At 42.5% G+C, this 22,206-nt stretch overlaps 1 protein-coding gene across 1 annotated transcript in view; it reads left to right on the top strand.

The window, feature by feature from the left end:
- Positions 1 to 760: 760 nt before the first annotated feature.
- The window catches only part of RIPOR2 (RHO family interacting cell polarization regulator 2), a 218,757-nt gene continuing 197,311 nt past the window's right edge, over positions 761 to 22,206 (top strand). Inside the window, exon 1 of the mRNA XM_070456227.1 lies at positions 761 to 1,117. Coding sequence (XP_070312328.1) covers positions 1,042 to 1,117 — 76 coding nt within the window. The 5' untranslated portion in view covers positions 761 to 1,041. The remainder of the gene's footprint in view (positions 1,118 to 22,206) is intronic.

The following is a 22,206-nucleotide window of genomic DNA, read 5'->3' as shown; positions in this document are numbered from 1 at the left end:
TGGCTTGAGGATGGGCTGGTGGAGGTTTGGGGAGGCAGGCTCAAGCTGCCCAGCCATGCCTCAGTGGCACCAATTTCCCATGCAGACCACTGCAGGCTCAGGAGAAGAACACACAGTCTTTGCCACCAAGAAACTGATGCGCTGTTTGGACATGCACCTTCAGGCAAACCAGCAAACACACAAAAGTCCTGACACAGAAGGGCTTTCCAGGCATGCTGAGTGGAGAGGCACAGCTGTGTGGGGGCTAGCCCCATCAGTGTGGGTGCAGGAAAGCTTCCCAGGAAAATGAGATTTTGAAGCATGAATGGGTGGGTGAGGAGGGAGTGTGGTCTCAGGTGGAGACAAAAGTGTGGGCAATGGGATGGATGAGAAAGTTCAAATGAGCATTTAGAGGATAGTGAATGTAGCAAGCCAAGGAGCATAAAGGATTCATGTGGGCACAGTGAAGTCCTGATGTTGGTTACCACTGAACCTTCATTTAGTCAACAAGTATTTATTGTTCGCAAACTGTGCCAGACTTTAGCCTAGGCACTAAAGACCCAGGAGCAAATAAATCATGTGCCCTAAAAGGAAAGCACCACTGCCTGACAGGGGCTCCAGCCTCTCTGCCCCGTGTCCTGGCAGCCAAGCTCAGATCTTCAATCCCGCCTGCAGAGAGGGATCCCCATTTCAGGCCATTCTTCCTGCAGACAGATACACCTGCCCTCCCCCAGCCTCTGACGTGGGGCAGACACAGGAGCCCTGCGATCTCAGCACGAATAAATTACCGGCCCATCATCTTCATGCATAAAACATGGCACAGGAGGCCGGAGCCGGGGAGCCCAGCGCAGCAGCTGCCTTCGGGCCAGTCGGGAGTTAAGAGAAGGGGAAAAAAGGCAAGTTACAAGATAAAAGAAGTCAACGGAAGCCTCGGATATAAAAAAAGAACAGGGCTCAAGAAAAAGAATTTTTTTTTTTTACGTCTGGCCTTGACTTCCTGTATCGCTGTGAGCACTTTTGTTCTCCAGCCATGAGGAGGTGTTAGACCCTCACTTTGGGACCATGGTGTTACCATCACGACTGCACTGGATCAGAAACAGGCCATGGAGGGACCGGATCCGGAGGCGGCAGCTCAACCGTGAGTGTCCGGATGCTGCCCGCTCCCCTCTCCTCCCTACCATCCCCCTCCACCCCTTCCTCAAGACACGCCTTTGGGCCCCTCCTGCTAATGGACTCCGAGCGGCCCCCTGCACCTTCCCCTTCATGCCCTGCCTCCTCTCCCAATGGTCTTTTCTTAATTTTCACCCACTCCTCTCTGTTCCTGTGTCCTTCTAGCAGCTCTGTCCTAATGAGAGGTAACTGAACACGCTTTGTTTCAAGTAACAAGTGAGGGCCTCTTTTCTATATTTCTTCACCTTGATAGAAAATGCAAATATGAATACTAATCAAGGGGTTGTGTGGGTCGGGACTTTTGTTTTTTACAGTAGGGGGAAAACGCAATGTCTGAATCAAACAGGTATCAGTGGTGTAATTAGAATGCGTGGAACTCGGGGATCAGCAAGTCATATTTCCTTTAAGGACCCAATCATATGTTTCTTAAATGATCAAACTCATACTAAGAGTTCCCTTGAGTTAGACGAACTCTAACCAAAAGCAATATTAAATTTTATTCATGGATTTATTATTTATTAATGACTTACAGTATTGTGTTAGTTTCAGTGGTACAGCTTCAGATGCTTTTCCATCATAGGTTATTACAAGATATTGAATATAATTCCCTGTGCTATACAGTTGGTCCTTGTTGTTTATTTTATATATAGTGGTTTGTATCTATTAATCCCATACTCCTAATTTATCCCTCTCCTTCCCTTCTCCCCTTTAGCAATCATAAATTTGTTTTCCATATCTCTGAGTCTCTTTCTCTTTAGTAAATAAGTTGATCGGTATTATTTTCTTAGATTGCACATATAAGTGATATCATATAATATTTGTCTTTCTTTGTCTGACTTACTTCACTTAGTGTGACAATCTCTGTGTCCATTCATGGACAGTGTTTTATTCATTTTTTTATGACTGAATAATATTGTGTGTGTACCACATCTACTTTTCCATTCATATGTTGATGGGCATTCAGGCTGCTCCCACGTCTTGGTTGTTGTAAATGGTGCTGCTATGAACATTGGGGTACATGCGTGTTTTCAAATTAAAGCTCTCATCTTTCTGGATATATGCTCAAGACTAGAATTGCTGGATCATGTGGTAGCTCTATTTTAGTTTTTTCAAGAAGCCTCTGTACTGTTTTCTGTAGTGACTGTACCAGTTTACATTTCCACCAATAGTGTGGGAGGGTTCCCTTTTCTCCTCTCCAGCATTTATTGTTTGTAGACTTTTTGATGGTGGCCATTCTGACTGGTGTGAGGTAATCAAAAGGGAGAGTTTAGTATTGAAGTAATCTGAGAAAGAGAAAGCATTCTGAGGATGTATGTGTCAAAACCACTGTCCATCAGTAAGTAACAAATTGCTATATGTCTGTTGCTGGAAAGGTGTATTTAACTCAGATGTCAGCAAATTCAAATGGTTAGAGGGGCCTGGTTGCTAAGGTAATGAATGAAAGGGCTATTGTCATAGTGATAAGAAATAGTTCGTTCTCTTCTTATCTCTGCCGTGGGAAAAACAATAGTGAAACCTCAATGGTAAATTATAACGGCCACTTGGCCTCAGTCTGAGGAGGCAGTAGGGCACGGTGGAGACTGTGGTACATGGGAAAGCACTCGTCTAGGAGGGCACCCACCATTCAGTGCCATCAGATTTCTTGCATGAGGAATGGGGGGGCTGACAGGTTGTCAGATTTCCCTTTTTTTTTCAAGAAAAGCAAAAGAAAAGTACTATTTTCTAAGTGAAAACTCTCAAGTATAAACATTGGGAGTTAATTCTGTAAATTGCAAATAAAGGTAAGAGCATGCTCTAATGCAAAATGTGACCGCTGTGGACCACCAAGCCCTGGTTTAAGCGCTGGGTGTTATTCTCATTAAAGGCCCGTCACATCGTGTGTTTAAGCCTAGTTATATGTTGGCGACCCTTTCTTATGTGTTAAAAGCCCCTGGAAAAGACTGTTAAATTATGATGAATGAGTGGTTTAGGAACATAAATAAAGACCATCTACTAGCTTAGGAGGGCAAGCTGGACTGGTTGGATTCCAAATGGCACCTGAATACAAGGAATGGCACCCGCAAAATCTTTCTTTAATATAATTGAAAAAGCTAATTTTTTCAGAGTCTTCACCTTATTCATGTGCTTCTTTCAGCTGCACCTACCTTGATTTTATTTATTTATTTAAATTTATTCCTTAATTGACAGGAACACTTTACAGTGCTGTGTTGGTTTCTGCCATACAACAACGCAATTCAGCCGTAATTATACATATATCACCTCCCTCCTGAGCCTCCCTCCCTCTCTCCATATCACCCTTCCAGGTCATCACAGAGCACAAAACTGGGCTCCCTATGTTATATGGCAACTTCTCACCAGCTGTCTACTTTACACACAGTAGTGTATATATGTTGATGCTACTTTCTCTATTTGTCCCACTCTCTCCTTCCCCCACTATATCTGCATCTCCTTGATTTTAAATTCCAGTTTCTGTGGTCCCTTAGATTAGGACATCTTTGCTGTGGGGTGTGCCACCAAAAAAGGATGGAGTCTGATCTGCATTGTTACATACTGACCCAGGGATCAAGCCTTCCCTCTAAAAACAAAGAACTTGGGAGAACGGCCTGCTTCATTGTACCGACTTCACTTAAATTATGAAACTAACATCTGGGTACTGTGATACGATGTCTGCATGGATTTAATATGAAACAATGATGTGTTAATAAGTGTTTAATCCAAGCTCAGCATTCAGCAAGCTAGTTCTGACTTCTTTGGCCTATGTGTCTGAGGAAGGAGGGATTCTGACCTTTTGTATTAGGGTCAGAGTGAGTTAGAAATAGCAGCAGGATCCAGCTCATGGGACCCTTTAGCATATCTGAAGGCAGAGAATTAGAGGCCATGGAAAGGAGAAAGAGTGGAGACAGTGAAGAGGGAAGGAACAATGGAAAAGCCTTCACTGCAAACACCAGCCTGCAAGGCTCATCCTAGACATTGTTTATCAGTTGCTAGGATCTGTGTTGGATAAATTTTCAGTCCTCTTTCTCTGAGGCCTTTCTCACAGGTTAGCATCCCCTCTAACTGGTGACCCTAGGAGACCCTAGCATTGTTGCCCCTTGGGGTTGTTCTGTCATTGAGAAAAAAAACAGAAAATGAATCTTTTTTCCTTAAATACAACAAGCAGCCTTGAATGGCAATAAGAGATACACATGGTACAACTCACCCCTTTCGTGCCCGTGCAGACATTGCTAATCAACCACAACTTTCTCTATGTCTTCCCACCCCCCTGCCAAGGAGGCTATGCCCAGTCTTAGAATCCTTTCCAATGTAATGGTGCTATTTGTAATCAGTTAGACTTGCCACAACAGTTGAAATGTGAATTTGCTTTTTCTATTGCTTCACAACAAATCATCACAAGCTTATTGTCTGAAAACAACATACATTTATTATATTATCTCACAGTTTCCATGAGTCAGGAGATTGGTTATGAATTAGCTGGGTCTTTTGCTCAGGGTCTCCCAATGCTGCAGTCAGGGTGTTAGCCAAGATCACAGTCTCTTCTGAAACTCAAGGTCTTCCTCTGAGTTCAGTGGTTGTTTGCAGAATTCAGTTCCCTGTGATTTGGGGACTGAGGGATGAGCAAAGGCTCATCCACTGTTCCCTAAAGGCTACCCATTATTCCCTGCCACAGGGACCTCTCCACAACGTGGCAGTTCTGCTCCCATGAGGCCAACTAGAGAGTGTCTGTAATCTCGCCTTCAAAGGAATCGTCTGATTAGGCCAGGCCCGCCAGGGCACTTCCCTTTTGTTTAGTTCAAAATCAGCTGATCTGGGACCTTAATTACATGTGTAAATTTTTAAATCTTTGCCATATACTGAAACCTAATCATGAAGTAAAACCTCATCATATTCACAAGCCTTGCCCACACTCTATGTAAGGAAATTATACACAGCACATACACCAGGGGCAGGAATCATTGGGCCATATTAGAATTCTGCTTGCTACAAAACCATTTGTCATCCTTGCAATCGAACTTTGATTTTGAACTTCTAGAAAGCTTTGTTTTTCTTTTTTACTTTTTACCGTGAAAATTTTTCAGATGTTCAGGAAAGTAGAGAAAATAATATAATGAATCTCATATACCCATCATCTAGTTTAACAGTCATTAACATTTTGCCACATTTGCTTCATCTGTTTTCCTGCTGAAATAGTTTAAAATAAATTGCAGACATTATGACATCCCAACTCTAAATATTGTAGTAAGAGCATCTCTAAAAACTAAGGGACTTTTTCTACGTAATTGCCTAATAAAGTGAATGATGATTCCCTAATATGATTTAATACATAGTTTGTATTCACATCTCCCAGGTAGAACACAATTCTTAATATGCTCCCCTAAAGCCTGTAACCCTTAGCAAAACTTCTGGCACCTAGTGTACTTGAAAATGTTTGAATTCAATCAAACATATATTCATATTAAGGCAGTGACCCCCAAAGAGCAATTTCCCCTAGTCTCTCTCACTTCTTCTCACTGCCAGAGTCTGTTATGAGATATTTACATGATTTACAGTCTATAGCTGTGCAGGGTGGAAAATAATGAAACCAATGTATGAGCTGTAATGTCCTTCCTAGGGATATTTGAATCTTAAAAGAAGCCATCAATTAAATCAAATGTCTAAAGAAAATAATAAAAATAAAAGATACCAACAGAGAAAGACCCAAATATGTGATGGTGGGCAGTTATCTTGAGGAGGTGCTTATCTGACATCCTGAAAACCTTATCAAGCTGCCTTACCTGAGCCCTCCCCAGGTACAAAGGGATCTAGATAGAGCAAAGCTAGCACCCGGCTTTCTGAATGATGACAGTGTCAGCGCAGGGTCTGGCCATGAGGGGTGGGCACAGATAAGAGTGATCCTGACTTTCCTTAGGTCTGCTAAAGTTGAGAGATGGTGAAAGGAGAGAAAACCTGGGAAATGTATAAACATTGGTAACAGGGAGGTCACATCCCTCTTCTACATCTTAGCTTTTGTGGGCCAGTCCCTCTACTTGTCAGAATGTCCACTTCCTTAAGCCCAAAATGGTTGTTATTATGACACCAACCTTGCAGTGTTATTGGGAAAATTAAAAGATGTAAAGTATGTCAAGTGCCTAGCACAATGCTTGACACGTGGTGGCAGTAGCTCTTGGGGGTCCGAGAGAGGGGTAGTGGTGACATTTGGCGCAGGGCGAAGGGGCTGCCATGGCCACCACCACACTCTGGTCTGGAGGGAAATGCCATGCTGCAGAAGGCAGCCCCCCTCTTCCTCAGCTCCTAACATCACACCACTTCACCCCCTTCTCTGGCCAGCTTGCACCATGCGAGGCAGGAGGCAACTCAGTCCTGCCAGGGGAAAACCACTCTGGCTCCTGGGGGTGCAACTAACTCCTGATCTGGGAAGCCAGGGTGTTTTCCGCCCACGGTGCATCCCCAGGCAGTGCGCAGTAAGACAAGTAAATGCATTCAGGTGGCACAGGCCAAGGGGAACTCACTGCTTTGCGCCGCATCTGGGGCGAGCGTCGGTGGAGGAGACTACAGGTGACACCCTCTGCGGGCCCGGGGGAAAGAATGGAGACGAGTTCTCTTGCCCCTGAAAGGACAACAGTGACACAGCTGATAGACGTTTGGGAGTCAGGAATGCTGCTGTCCCCAAGATACCACTACTCCCTTCCTTCCCAGTGTTAATGTGACGTGGCTGTCTGGTTGTCTGGTTTGGCCCTTTCCCTGACTCGGTGTGGTGGTTTTCTTGATCGTGATGGGGCATGAAGGGTACCGACAGGCAGCAGTGTGAGCTCCACAGACCTGTCTCTGGACAGTGGTTGGGAGTGCAGGTGTGAGTTTGAAGGAGGGCTCTCCTGGATTGGCGGCTCTCCCACACTCCGAGGTAAGAAAAACCCAGCTGGTTATTCCTTATGCAGTGTGGCTTTGGAAGGCAGTCTGGTTCATAGGAAGGTCTTGGAGTCTTTTCTAAATACCTCTGTGTCACCAGATGAAACGGAGGCCACGGTTGGTGCTGGGCAGGCCCCCGAGGGGCCTGTGGATGGAGCAGTATACAGAGCACCTTTCCCAGCAGTCTGCCTCCACGCAGGGCCGCCCACTTGGCAGATGACTAGTGCTTGTCAAAGACCCAGCATCGGCTTACACAGCAGTCTGGCTGACTATCGGCTTTCCTGGCTCACCTGTTATCTGGGGAGGGTCGGCAGACGTGCTGTCGAGATGGAACGACTCTCACATTTCTCCCCAGGGCTCCTCACCCTCAGGATTTTTCACCAGCTTGGGGAAGCCATATGGCTGTAGATTGAGCTTTTCAGCCTGGATACAGACACCCAAACATCCTAGACCAGAGAAGAGGCCATATTGTTGCCTTTCCTGATTTGCTTGCCCTTGTTCTGACGTCATTAGACTTGCTCCCAAATGTCAAATTTGTTGTGGTGCTGTTGCTGATTCAAGGTGGTCTTCTTGGTTCTTTTTTTTTAAATTGAAGTATAGTTGATTTACAAAACTGGGTTAGTTTCTGGTGTCCAGCAGAGTGATTCAGTTACACATGTATGTTTGTGTGTGTGTGTGTGTGTATATAGATGTGAGAGTTGGATATATATGGATATGTGTATATATATATATATATATATGTGAGAGTTGGACTATAAAGAAAGCTGAGCACTGAAGAATTGATGCTTATGAACTGTGCTGTTGGAGAAGACTCTTGAGAGTCCCTTGGACTGAAAGGAGATCCAACCAGTCCATCCTAAAGGAAATCAGTCCTGAATACTCATTGGAAGGACTGATGCTGAAGCTGAAACTCCAATACTTTGGCTACCTGATGCGAAGAACTGACTCATTGGAAAAGACTCTGATGCTGGGAAAGATTGAAGGCAGGAGAAGGGGACGATAGAGGATGAGATGGTTGGATGGCATCACCAGCTCGATGGATATGAGTTTGAGCAAGCTCTGGGAGTTGGTGATGGACAGGGAAGCCTGGCATGCTGCAGTCTATGGGGTCGCAAAGAGTTGGACACAACTGAGTGACTGAACTGAACTGAACATATATATATATATATATATATATATATATATATATATATATATTTCATATTCTTTTCTGTTATAGCTTACTATGAGATATTGAATATAGTTCTCTGTGTTACACAGCAGGAACTTGTTTATTTTATACATAGTTTGTATCTGCTAATCTCAAACTCCTAGTTTATCCCGCTGTGTAGCCCCTGCTTTCCCCTTTAGTAACCATATGTTTGTTTTCTGAGTCTGTTTCTGTTTTGTATGTTCATTTGCATCATTTTTTTAGATTCCACATATAGCGATTTTGTTTCATTTTTCTTTCTCTGTTAGACTTACTTCACTTAGTATGTTAATCTCAAGGTCCATCCATGTTGCTGCAAATGGCATTACTTAGTTCTTTTTTGTGGCTAATATTCCATTGTATATATGTATATATGCATATATACATATATATATGTGTGTGTGTGTGTATGTATATATATATATATATATATAAAACACATCTCCTTTATCCATTCATCTGTCAATATACATTTAGGTTTCTTCCATGTCTTGGCTATTGTAGATAGTGCTTCTGTGAACATTGGGGTGCATGTATCTTTTGGAATTAGAGTTTCCTCTGGATACATGTCCAGGAGTGGGATCACTGAATCATATGGTAGCTCTGTTTTAAGTTTTTAAAGGAACCGTCATACTGTTTTCCATGGTGGCTCTGTCCTGCCTTACACCCCATGAGTTCCTTTCTTGATTTCTGTTTCCTTGAAAGCCATAAGCTTAAAGACTTGGGAGGAGGTGAGCAAGAGGTCACCCCAAGTATAAAAAAAGCAAGTAAAGAAGCCTTTCTATAATCCACAGATCACGTATTATCCTAGGTTTCAGTCTGCATGCGTGCTACATATTCAGTCGCTCAGTTATGTCTGACTCTTTGCAACCCCATTAACTGTAGTTCCCAGCCAGGCTCCTCTGTCCTTGGGATTTCCCAGGCAAGAATACTGAAGTGAGTTGCCATTTCCTCCTCCAGGGGATCTTCCCAACCCAGGGATTGAACCAAAGTCTCCTGCATTGGCAGGCAGATTCTTTATCACTGAGCCACCAGGGAAGCCCAGGTTTCAGTCTAGCCACCTCATAAAGTTGCCCATGAATAGCCTCAACCCAGACAGCAGGTAGGCCAGCCCCCCAGGGCCTGAGTTTCTCCCCAGTTCCACATCCTGTTTATCAGCTTTTCTGCCAGTTACTGAGAATTTGACTATATTTTGTTGCAGGGAGCCTAGTATTCATCATACTGGTGTAAGAATTAGTTACATCGCTTCAAACATGACATTACCTATTTTCTCATCATCCAGACGATTAGTTATTTCTATGGGAGCCCTATCCTCATCCTTCCTGCCTGAACAATTGAGTCTGGAGTGCCACTGCCAAATGCCCCATTCCAGCTTATACTGTCCAGGAAAAAAAGGACTGGAAACCTGAGAACAGGGGATACTTTGAATAATTCAAGGAGGTTCTGTTGATTGAGAAAGTGCTCTCTTTTTATGTACATTGACCTGGACAGATATTTTAGCTGTCTCCAGCCAAGGGTGGACAAAAGAGAGAGAGTGGAGGAAAAGAGGAAGGAGAGGAAGAAGCAACACATTTGAATACAACTATGGACAGGGAGGCCTGGCGTGCTGCGATTCATGGGGTCACAAAGAGTCAGACACGACTGAGTGACTGAACTGAACTGAACTGAAACAAAATTTAAAAAATGTAAACAGCAGTGGAATTAGAGGACTGGAGCTTGATGGGGGGTCTTAAAGCCTTTAATCCTCAGATTGGTTGTTGGTGGACAGATCTAAAGAACCCAAAAGTTAATCACTGGAATAACATCTTGGACTCTGGTTGGAAGCAGAAAATTACCAAAACTGCAAACTTTCTCCGTAGCATTAAGCCAGTGTATTAGGTTGGGGTAGGGGAGGTAGGGGAAGAGTTTTAGGGGATAGAAACCATCTTAGCCTAAAAATAAGCCACTGTGTGAGTACAAGTTTTTCTATATCAAGATCCAAGACATCGTTTAACTGTGTAGGAATGCGTTTGTATGTTTGGGTACAGACACAGACCCCAGTCGTAAAGACACGATGAGTGTGCACTAGCTCTAAAAAATAAACATCTTTAGTTTGTTGTGATCTGAAACAAAACTATTACGTCTTTGTTGTATAATAACCACACGCAATACAAAAACACATAAGAGGGCTTCCCTGGTGGCTCAGTGGTGAAGAATCTGCCTGCCAATGCAGGGGGCATGGATTTGGTCCCTGGTCCAGGAAGATTCCACATGCCACGGGACACAACTGATGAAGCCCAAGTGCCTAGAGCTTGTGCTCGGCAACAGGAGAAGCCACTGCAGTGAGAAGCCTACGCACTGCGACGAAGAGTAGCCCCCACTCACCGCAACGAGAGAAAGCCTGGGTGCAGCACCGAAGACCCAGCACAGCCATAAATAATAAGTAAATCTTCTTTAAAAAAAAAAAAAAAAAAAAAAAACACGTAAGAGAGCAGGGGAAAGTCATCTAGAATTCCCAGCCCCCTCATCATACAGCACAGTGCTCCCATTTCTTTTTCTGAAATATGATAAATATGTTATTTTCATAAGCTCCGTTCTGCAACTTGCTTGTTTCATTTAACAACATAACTTGAGTACTTTTCTGACAGTCAGTATCCATAAATAATCTTTAGACTGGATCGATACAGCCAAATTCAAATGGAGGCCTGCAGAGTTTGGGCATTTTGAATATATCTAATCTGATTCACTGAAATATACCTTAAAAATTATCATAATTATAAAAGTGGATTGAATTGGATGGGGACTGCACAGTCCACTTAATTTTCACATAACCTGGTTGTCTCTGACTTTCCAGCCATGCTGCGCTGCACTGTCTGTACTCAGATGATAATGTGGAGTATTTAAAAGGTCAGGGTAATCAGGAGTGGGTTTGTGTATCTACTCTCAGAAAAGTATCCCCACACACTCTATGAAGGGTAAATCTTTTCATCCCCCACCACAATGAAGGGTGATCTGAACACAAATCCAACCATTCCTTATCCCATTACAGGTTGGTACCTGGTTTGCAAGATACTAGGATGCCCTTGTGCTTATGGCTGGGTAGATTAGCATGGATCTTCATCATAGAATGTAACGGAAAGAGGCATCTTAAACCAGAGTCTCCCCCAAAAAAGAGTTAGGCAAGATCAAGAAAAACAGAGTCTGGGATATTTGCTAACCATCTGAATTGCTGCTGCCCAGAGCTCTGTTCCCTGAGGTTTTTGCACAAATAGAGTCAAGTTAATCCAATTCTTCAGTGTTCAAGCAAGTCACAAAAAGCCATAAAGGACTTACTTGCTAATATTGTGTTAACGGGAGGATAGCAAATACACGCAAATGAGCCTGCAAATAATCTCAAGAGATTCCCCTCTGTGGACCAAGAGGAAGCTTTACTTCTGTCAGAATGGTTTCAAAGGGAGAGAAAAGATGCTTCTTTGAGCTGTCAGAAACTATGAAAGCAATTTTGTGGGCCTGAAAGCACCCTCTAAGTGGTACAGATGATGAAGGAATGTGTTAGATGTATTTTTAAATGTTTTCCAAGATTTCATAAGCACAATTTTTACATGCAGAAAGGTTGAAAGAACTATAGTGGGACTATCCAAATAACTACCATTTAGATTCTACCACTAATATTTTACTATATTTATCTTATACCTATCCATATATCCATCTCTCTATCAATCCATCAATAAATCTTATTTTCAGTGCTTCCAGGGAATTTTCTGGCTGTCCAGTGGGTAGGTTTCCATGCTTTCACTGGTTCAGACCTGTGTTCAATCTGTGGTTGGGAAATTAAGATCCCACAAGCCCTGTAGCACAGCCAAAAATTTAAAAAAAAAAAAAAAAGCTTTTAAAGTTAGTTACAGACATCCATACACTTCACTGTAAATACTTCAATATATATATGTCCTTTAATCTTTGTTAATGGTTCTTTAAAAAAAATTAATCAAGTTTTTTGAGGTTTAATTTACATTCATTTTTTTAGTGTACAGTCTTGGGCTTCCCAGGTGGCGCTAATGGTTAAGAACCTGCCTGCCAATGCAGGTTAAATGTAAGAGATGCCAGTTTGATCCCTGGGTCAGGAAGATCCCCTGCAGGAGGGCGCAGCCACCCACTCCAGTATTCTTGCCTGGAGAATCCTATGGACAGAGGAGCCTGGTGGGCTGCAGTCCATGAGATAGCACCGAGTCGGACACGACTGAAGCAATTTAGCACGCACGCATGTGTGTGTGTTGGTAAACAACTATAGTGTAACTACCACAACAATCAAGATTTGAAAAGTTCCACCACCTCAGACATTCTCTCCTGCTCCCTTGTAATCAGCCCAAGCCTGCATCAACCAGTGGTCTGTTTTCTGTTCTGACAGTTTTATCTTTTTCAGAATGTTTTCTACATGGGATCTGTAGCCCTCTGAGTCTGGCGTCTTTCGTTTAGCATAATACATTCAAGATTCATCCGTGTTGTTGCATGCACATTTGTGCATCTTCACTGCAGAGTAGGATCTATTATTGGATGTATTTTTGTAAGGTATAATCGTGTGCAGGTGATAAAATCTCTGATCACCAAAAAGCCTGGACAAACAGTGGTTGCCGTAGTGGACAACCCCTGAGGTCTCCATGGTCCTCCTAGCTCTGTTCCCATCTCCAGAAGCTCTAGGCAAATTAGGGACAAGGAACCTCTCCGGAGTCCCGATGTGTCTTGTCTGTGCTCTGGGAGTATTAGTGGGAACTACTCAGGGATACTTTATTTACCTTTTAATTAACTGCAGTAAATGATTCTGGTTCAGAAGGTATCAACCCTACCTTTTTTTCTGTGAGACTGAATGTGACTGCAGAACCTATACACAAGTCAGGGGTTGTTTTTCCCAACGGGAGACCTAAATCCAGGCTGACACAGAGGAGCAGAGGCAAGGGGAGGCAAGAGAAGCAGAACCGGAGAGAGGGAAGCCGGTTCTCTGTGGAGGCCCTACTGGCCTTGACAAGCTCAGACAGTCACACGGGAGCCAGGAGTCCTGCTGGGGCTGAAGAGCTCTGACTGGCACATTCTTTCTCCCTCCATTTTCTCTCCCTAATGCGTGTTAAAATTCTGCATTTCGCTTCTAAAATAATAACATCCCACACACAGAAGGAAAAGAGTGAAAGAACCAGTTGATTTCTTCAGGAAATCGTGCAGTTTAGCTTTAGGCTTTTAGTCTAGCTTTTAACTGAGCAGCCCACACATCGTTATCACTCTCTCAAAGGACTAGACATCAACTTCCTTCTGCCTCCTCCACAGCTAAAATGAAGTTGCCTGGTTTTAAGATGAGCAGCATAATCTTCAGGGACGGACTACATTTTTCCCCCCCACCCTTTACTCCTAATGCGGTCTCCATTTCTGTATCATTTTGAGAATGTGATGTGGAGGGCGGGTGTGAGTGTCCCCGCCAAGGACTTGGGATTTGTTTTCGGGTCTTGCCTCTCATCGTCTGGGAGACATCAGTCAGACCGCTCACCCTCCCCATGCAGTTAATATTCTCTCTTTTTTGCCCGAGCCAGATGTTTGCACTTGATTTTTTGTGCACCCCTTCTCACCACACCTCTTCCGAGGTAACTGCTTCCAGGATTCTCCTGCCTCAGGTTGTGTTAGGAAATGATGGCCCCCCGGTCCCTAGACACAGCCCGAGTCTCACCTTTCCTCTTCCCACATCAAACCAAACTCTCTTCCCATCACTTCTCACTTACCAGCATATCAGCACTTCCCTGCACTGTGCCAGGCACTCGATGAGTCATTCTTTCATTTACGCCTGATCCCAGTCCTTCGAGGTGGGTCCTTGTATCCACTTAGCAGGCGAGCACTTTGAGGCTCAGAGAAATTAAGGGACTACTGAGTGGCAGAACAGAGCCAAGACTCAAAGTCATTTCTGTACAGGTCCGAAGTGGTTTTCATGGCGAGAATCTTTCTCTCCAGGGCTCAGTCCCAAATCAGCTCTCAATCTAGTCATTTTCCCAGCTTCCTGCACTGTCTATTCAGAAAAATCCATCTTACCATGCTTCCCCACATCTCAAAATGTGGGCCCAGTTTTAACGCACACAGCTCTGGGAGTCTGCTGAAGGTGGATTGCAGGGCTGCTGATGTCTAACTGCAGTCGGAGAGGTATTTGTTGTCTGCTGGGAATACTATCTTCCCGTGATGTGCTAAATGTAGAGGTGATTGAGAAATGTACAGAGGGGAAACGCCAACCAAACGTTAAAGTCTATGAAATATCTACCCTGGGTCTCTGGATTCTTTTCTAGGCCAGACAGGGGTGGTGAGGACCACTCAGAAAGAAACCTGAACACCCAGCCCCCTTGGGCTCAGAGCTAGGGCTTGTCTTGGCCAGACAGGGTCCCCACTTTGCTTCTCCAAAAGCAAGTGAAAGCCGACCACCCCCAGTCTCCCCTCCACAACCGGAAGCTCCGCTGCCTCTGGGGCCCCAGCCCTGTTTAGAGACCCCTTGACCCAGGGAACTTGCCTCTTCCCACCTGTTTAGTGAGTTTCCCTGGCGGTGGCTTCTGACCACTGTGCCTTCCCAGGTGGCTCTTTGAAGCATAGAACAGAGCAGAGTGAGACCTAAAATCACACCAGGTTGTGGTGGCCAGCACCCAAGGGCCCCCTTCCTCCCCCGCAGAAACTCAGTTCAAGGCCGTTCCTATGCTCACAGGAAGATGACCTTTTCCGTACTCAGAAGGGGCTCCGCTCCTAGTCTGCCATTTGTGACGTGGCCACCCCGAGCCTCAGTCAGTTCAGTTCAGTCACTCAGTCGTGTCCAACTCTTTGCAACCCCATGGACTGCAGCACGCCAGGCTTCCGTGTCCAACTCCCGGAGCTTGCTCAGACTCATGTCCATGGAGTCAATGATACCATCCAACCATCTCATCCTTTGTCGTCCCCTTCTCCTTCTTCCTTCAATCTTTCCCAACATCAGGGTCTTTTCCAGTAAGTCAGTTCTTCGCATCAGGTGGCCAAAATATTGGCGTTTCAGCTTCAGCATCAGTCCTTCCAATGAACACTCAGGACTGATCTCCTTTAGGATTGACTGGTTGGATCTCCTTGCAGTCCAAGGGACTCTCAAGAGTCTTCTCCAACACCACAGTTCAAAAGCATCTGTTCTTCGGTGCTCAGCTTTATTTATAGTCTTTCTTTATATTCTTTATATTTCTTTATATTCCTCTGTTTACTCTCTCTAAAATTGTCAAGGTCTTTCAAAGACAGCTGTAATCTACACAATACTAAGGGTCACCAAGTCAAAGAAATTGCTGGGGAGGGGACTTCCTGGTTGTCCAATGGCTAGGACTTTGAGATCCCATTCCTGGGGGCCCAGGTTCAAAGTTCAATCCCTGGTCAGGGGACTTCATCCCATAAGTCTCAATTAAGAGTTCACATGCCACAACTGAAACATCCAAGATGCCACAATGAAGAAATTGCTGGGGAATTCATCCTCTAAATTCATACAAATGGTTTCTTTAAAAGTATACATTGAAAAAAAAAAGTATACATTGAAAAAAAAAGTATACGTTGATTTTTTTCCCTTTTAAAAATGGACAGAAAAAAATAAAAAAAAAATAATAAAAAAAAATAAATAAAAATGGACAGTAAAAAGAGAAATTTATAGCAATTCAAAATAGAGTAACAAAATTCATGTCTCCAGAAATTCTTAGGCTTCTTGTTTTTCAGGAGAAACAAGAAGGATTTATAATTAGTGTTGTCATTGTTTGCATATTGATCTTCCAAAGTGCTCTAAAAGATCAATCTCTTCAATCTACCCTTCAGGCCTTCATTTCTATCTGCTAAGCAAAGGTCGACTTTAGCTTATCTTTATGTGAATTTCATAAATATGAACCTGTGAGACTTGAAATAATGGAACTCAGCCCTCCATTCAACTTGTGGTGAAATGCACACCCATATAAATATCTAATAAAAGTGCACTAACAGCCTAGTACAAGCAGTGGAAGCAACTTCCCTCTCTTCCACACACAATAGCCCTTGATTAACCATACAGCACTAGGAAATAAAAAAAACCTCTATGTAGCATTTTATACTTTTGTTTACCTTTAATTTTACCTATACATAGCATTCATTTATAAAACTGTCTTTCTGAACACAGTCCTTTCAAAAATGGCTCACCTGTGACTCAGAAACCAAGTCTTTGTAACTCTTAATCCCAGGCAATTTCTTCAGTTTCTTTCATTCATGAATATGCTTAGAATTTGGCTTCAAAATACCTTGTGATAAAGGACAAAGAAAACATCACTTAGAGTCAGAAAGAAGCTCATCAATATATCCCAGTCTTCCCATTCAAGCCCAAGTTTCAGTCTCCCATAGCTCTGATTCTTGACTTCTAGTAAAATCTACTTCTTACTCTTCTTGAACAAAAGTGACTCACTGGAGGGCCTGTGTGGGGTGAGTGGTGGCTCCTTTAAGTCCAGAATCCATGTTTCCAAAGCCTTGTTGAAATATTCATATTCATCACATCATAGGAAGTATATCTTTTTAAACCCTGTGTGGATTTTCTTTAGACAAACGTGTGGTCTTCCTAATTCCAGCAACTAAGTTTTATTTTAATCAATTATATTCTGAAAAGAGTAAAAGGATAATTTCTTTGTCTTCAGAAATTCAGTTTAAATTCCAAAGACCTTTTACATTTCCCTCCTTTTAAGGCACAAGTATTCCCAGAGTGGAAATGAGGGGAATAGAATGAGCTTTCTTTTTGTTTTCTATAATTTTTGGAAAGTGAAAGTGAAGTTGCTCAGTCATGTCCGACCCTGTGGACTGTAGCCTACCAGGTCCTTGGTCCATGAGATTTTCCAGGTGTGAATACTGGAATGGGTTGCCATTTCCTTCTCCAGTGGATCTTCCCAACCCAGGGATTGAACCCGGGTCTCCCACATTGTAGACAGACGCTTTTCTGTCTGAGCTACCAGGGAAGCCAGTGTCCTCCCTGAGTTCTGGCCTCCCAGACCACTGTTGTTCAATAGGAAGTTTCTATATAAACCCAAGGTATTATCTCCAAATAGCAGAAAATTTAAACACCATTGCACTAGTGGTAAAGAACCTGCCTGCCAATGCAGGAGATGTAAGAGAGGTGAGTTTGATCACTGGGTCAGGAAGATCCCCGGGAGGAGGGCATAGCAATCCACTCCAGTATCCTTACCTGGAGAATCCCACGGACAGAGGAGCCTGGTGGGCTATGGTCCATGGGGTCACAGTCGGACACGACTGAAGTGACTTACTACGCATGCCATTTTTTTTGAATTCTTTGTCTAGGAGAATCAAACCACTAAATAAGTAGAAGCTTTTAAGTGATCAATTTCTCCTTTGGCCATATCTTAGATCAGATTCTCGGAACTCCCACCACCCATTTGAACACCGGAACCAGTGGGTGGGGGCAAGGGGCATGAGGTAGAGAGGACCTCCCATACCAGTTCAGTGGAGAGCCAGACACACCTCCACCCTCCCTCTCCACTCCCTTCCTCCCCCGCCTGTCTTCTCTTTCTTTCTTGGTTCTTCTTCCCTCCATTATGATCACACGTCTCATCACTCACCTAATGATATTTAACCCAGAGTCACAGACTTGGTCTCCAAGGATGTTGTAAACCTAAAAAGGATAGCAACTTCATTTTTTCAAATATGCAGCTAGAAGCTCAGAAAATAGCTTTCCATGTCCTTGAGGAACATTGTGGTGGGTCAGGCCACTCCAGGGCACAGTACTGGAGACCTTCAATCATCCTTCCTCTCTCTGACTGCTCTGAATATGAGTCTACTAGACAGTGACTCAGTTCCAAAATTATACTGTACTTGGATTTTCTCTTTTTCCTGTCTTCAGGTGTCTTTGACAATCAGTGAATAGATCTCTAAAACTTATTTGGGCTGATCAAAGGTACAGTATTTGTGTTATATTAAAAAGAAATCTATTGCCCTTAAATTATGGATGATTAAACAAACATGTGGTACCTCTATACATGGAGATACTACTCAGCAATAGAAAAAAGGACAGATCCATGCAACCACATGGATTATCCTCAAATGGATTACATGAAAGAAGTCAGACTCCAAAGGCTACACCCTGGATGATTCAACTCACATGACATTCTGGAAAAAGCAAAATGATAAGGACAGAAGACAAATCTTTGGTTGCCAAGGGCTGGATAGAGAGGTTGACTGCAAAGAGGTCTGAGGGAAAACTTTTTTTCATGATGGAGCTGTTCTAAATCTTGATGGTGATATGGGTTATACTATATATGCGTTTGTCAAAACTCATAGAACTAGACCCTCAAAAGGATGAACTTTATTCCATGTAACTTGTGCCTCAGAAAGTATCTGTGCTGTGCTGCGCTCAGCCGTGTCCAACTCCTCGTGACCCATGGACTGCAGCCCGCAAGGCTCCTCTGTCCAGGGCGATTCTCTAGGCAAGAATACTGGAGTGGGTGGCCATGCCCTCCTCTAGGTAAAAAGTATCTAATCTCATTAAATTTATGGGTTTATTTCTATATAGTTATAGAGCATTTTAAAAACTTTAATATGTAGGTCCTCTTGCCACCAACTTTCATTAGAAATCAGTTATTTGATTCAAAGAATGAAGGAATGCAGGGCCGTTTCATGTAGTAAGATAGATTTCCGTCTGCTCCCTTACCAACTCATGCTATAGACAAACTCTCCAGCCAACTGCTGGGACCCTTCACAGTCTTGCCATATTTGTTACAAACTTTCTCCCATAACTTTCCACCTGATCCCTCTTATCAGGCAGAGCTGTGTCCCCTCAGCCTAACACCAGAGCTTATCCCTCCAACCAGGCCTTTTTCCATGTAGTTGCCTGACCAGGAATGCTTTCCTTTTCCCTTCTCTTCTTCCTCCTCTTCACCTTCCTTCACCATTAGTAAACACCCAGGAAATGAGCACTATTCTAGGGACAAGGGAAACAAAGGGTAAACTTGATAAGAATCTTATCCCCAAAGAGCTCACAGGTCCAGGAAATAGGATTTATGCAATGTGGTTAAAGTGTTTTGACAGAATGATTTGTGAATTTTTATTTTCTTTTAGCTCTTCAGGGTTATCTAACTTTTTGACATTGAATGCTTTCATAAGTAATTTTTGATAATAAGAAGGAAAAGCAGAAATTAAGGGCTTAATAAGTGGTTTGGACCAGAGGTTGTGAGACAACTTGGCATTAGGGTGTCAAAAATTAGAAACTGTCAGTATCAGGAAGGGAACTGGTGGGAGGAGATGTCCTGTGGAAACCCATACAAACGGCAGACACATCCATCTTAATCTATGCCGATGCTCTCATTCACTTTAAGAATCAAGCCAGAATATAAAATTGATTCATTGGCTAGCACGGGAGGAATTGACTTTTGGAGAAGCATAATTAATTGCAATGATCAGATCTTCAGTCAGTTCAGTTCAGTTGCTCAGTCGTGTCCAACTCTTTGTGACCCCATGCACTGCAGTACACCAGGCTTATAACACATCGCCTCTGTGTTTTGTTTCAAATTCAACTCAATTCTATTTTCATTCTTTAAGTCAGAATGAACTTTTTGGTTCAGAAAAAAAAATGTTCCTTCTCTTTTGCACAATTTCTACTAATACAGAAAAAGACATTTACTTTGGTGGTCTATTACTGAAAAATAACAAGTCAGCATTACCCACAAGCAAATTTCAATACTAGCTTTTTAATAAGATCTACTGTGATACGTGGGCTTCCCAGGGTGCTAGTGGTAAAGAAGCCCCTGCCAATGCAGAAGACTCAAGTTTTATCCCTGGGTCGGGAAGATCCCCTGGAGAAGGGCATGGCAACCCACTCCAGTTTTCTTGTGTGGAGAATCCCATGAATAAAGGAACCTGGTGGGCTACACATCCAGGGTCAAAAAGAATTGGACACAACTAAAGTGACTTAGCGTGCACATACGTACTGTGATACACATTATTGAAGATCGTTTGTAAAATAAAAAAGTTCAAAGGAGACATTAAAAATTCTGTAATACACCATCTAGATATAACTATCATTAACAGTTTGAAGTATATCTTCCTAGACTTTTGTTTACATACATAGTTGTATAAAATAATTGGGATAATATTATGTAGATAAGATTTTGGTAGTCTGCTTCTTTGAATTAATATAGGATCATAAAAATGTCCCCATGATAATAAAAGTTCCTCAAAAACTAGATTTTTCACATAGTAGCTATAATATTTCATCCTATAAATATATCAAAACCTATTGACATTGCTTTCTAATTGTTCGCTAGAATTACTATCTTTGTACAAATGTTACCAACACCCGCCTGTTTTCATAGAAAAGATTTAAGTGTGCTAATAGAGCATATATCAAAGACTATAAATATTTTCAAGGCTCTTGTTGTCATTTAGTTGCTAAGTTGTGTCTGACTCTTTTTTGACCCCATGGACTGTAGCCAGCCAGGCTCCTCTGTCCATGGGATTTCCCAGACAAGCATATTAGAGTGGGTTACCATTCCTGCTCCAGGAGATCTTCCTGACCCAGGGATGGAACCCAAGCCTCTTGTGTCTTGCATTGGCAGGTGGATTCTTTACCACCAAGCCACCTGGGAAGCCCAGCGCTCCTGGTACATATCGTCAAATCCACCTCCTTGAAAGTGATAAGAATTTTTCCTGAGAGTGTAACAACTTAATGTTGCTACCTACCAGAGTATTTGTGTTAAAAATAAACACATTGGTCAAAGGTGGTACAGTTTGGGCATCGAAAAAAATAATGTCTCCTATTAGTTGAAATACATTAAATATACAACAATCTTAAGTTCTTAATGAAACACACACAAACATTTACAACCTCTGAAGGTTTCTGGAACACTAATTCATTATCCTAAAAATAAGTTTGAAAGAAGTAAACTACACATTTGTACTTTCTCCTCTGTATGAACTATACTTCAGTAAGTAAATAGATGATGAGGGAATCACAGCTAATGAATGTAGAAGAAATAACAGAATTTATAAAATTTTGAAATTCTCATGAAATAATAGATAGAGACAATGATCATCAGTGACTGTGTAAACTATTAATGGGGAATTTTGGGGGGTAAATTTTGTAATGGAGGATTCCACCAATTGATCTTAACATCACAGCTAGTGATTATTAGTGCCTGCGGCTTTGATGCAAATAGGAAGCATATAGCATCACCTGCAAGTAGTCTTACTGAAAAAAAAATCTGAATTGGTATATAATCAAGATCTCATCTAATCTAGATCTTATAAACTACTAGTTTATTAGGCTACAAGGAATAGACGAACAAATTAAACCACATCATGAGGAAGCAATCAGCCCAAACTAGAATGTGAAAATTATAGGACAAATTTTCAACCAATAGTATTTGTTGGCCAAAATTCTGGGAGTATAATCAATGCTGGGGGTGATGAAGGAAAGTTCTGTGTAGAAGAATACCTGCTTTAAAAAAAACTGCAGAAAAAGTAACAATAAGAAATGCTTTTTATACAGTGGGAATCCAATATTGTCTAATGAGTACTATGTACAAACTTTCTTTTTTGGTGGTAGATTATTCTGTATATTACTGATTTTGCTTCAGCTAGAATTATTAACATTTTGTTTCTGATTTTCTGGGAACATATATCAGTTTGCTATTTCAATGTAAAGCATTAATGAGCTGGTTACATTTGAAATAACAAGGCTAATTCAAACACTTTGGGTAGTGACCACCAGGTGGTGCCACTTTATAGTTTTTCTAAATTCAGTATAGACCTTTCAGAAATTAATAGAAAGAAGCACGCAGAAGGAAATGGCAACCCACTCTAGTATTCTTGCCTGGGAAATTCTGTGTACAGAGAAGTGTGGCAGGCTACAGTCCATGGGGTCGCAAAGAGATGGACACAACTTAGCGACTCAACAACAACAAAATGGACCTAATACATCATCCACTCATACAATTTTTCTAGAAAAGCAT

The sequence above is a fragment of the Odocoileus virginianus genome, chromosome 27 (genome assembly GCF_023699985.2).
Source record: "Odocoileus virginianus isolate 20LAN1187 ecotype Illinois chromosome 27, Ovbor_1.2, whole genome shotgun sequence".
NCBI classification, from domain to species: domain Eukaryota; kingdom Metazoa; phylum Chordata; class Mammalia; order Artiodactyla; family Cervidae; genus Odocoileus; species Odocoileus virginianus.
Note: the sequence above shows the minus strand (reverse complement) of the source record. Positions and strands in the feature narration are given on the sequence as shown.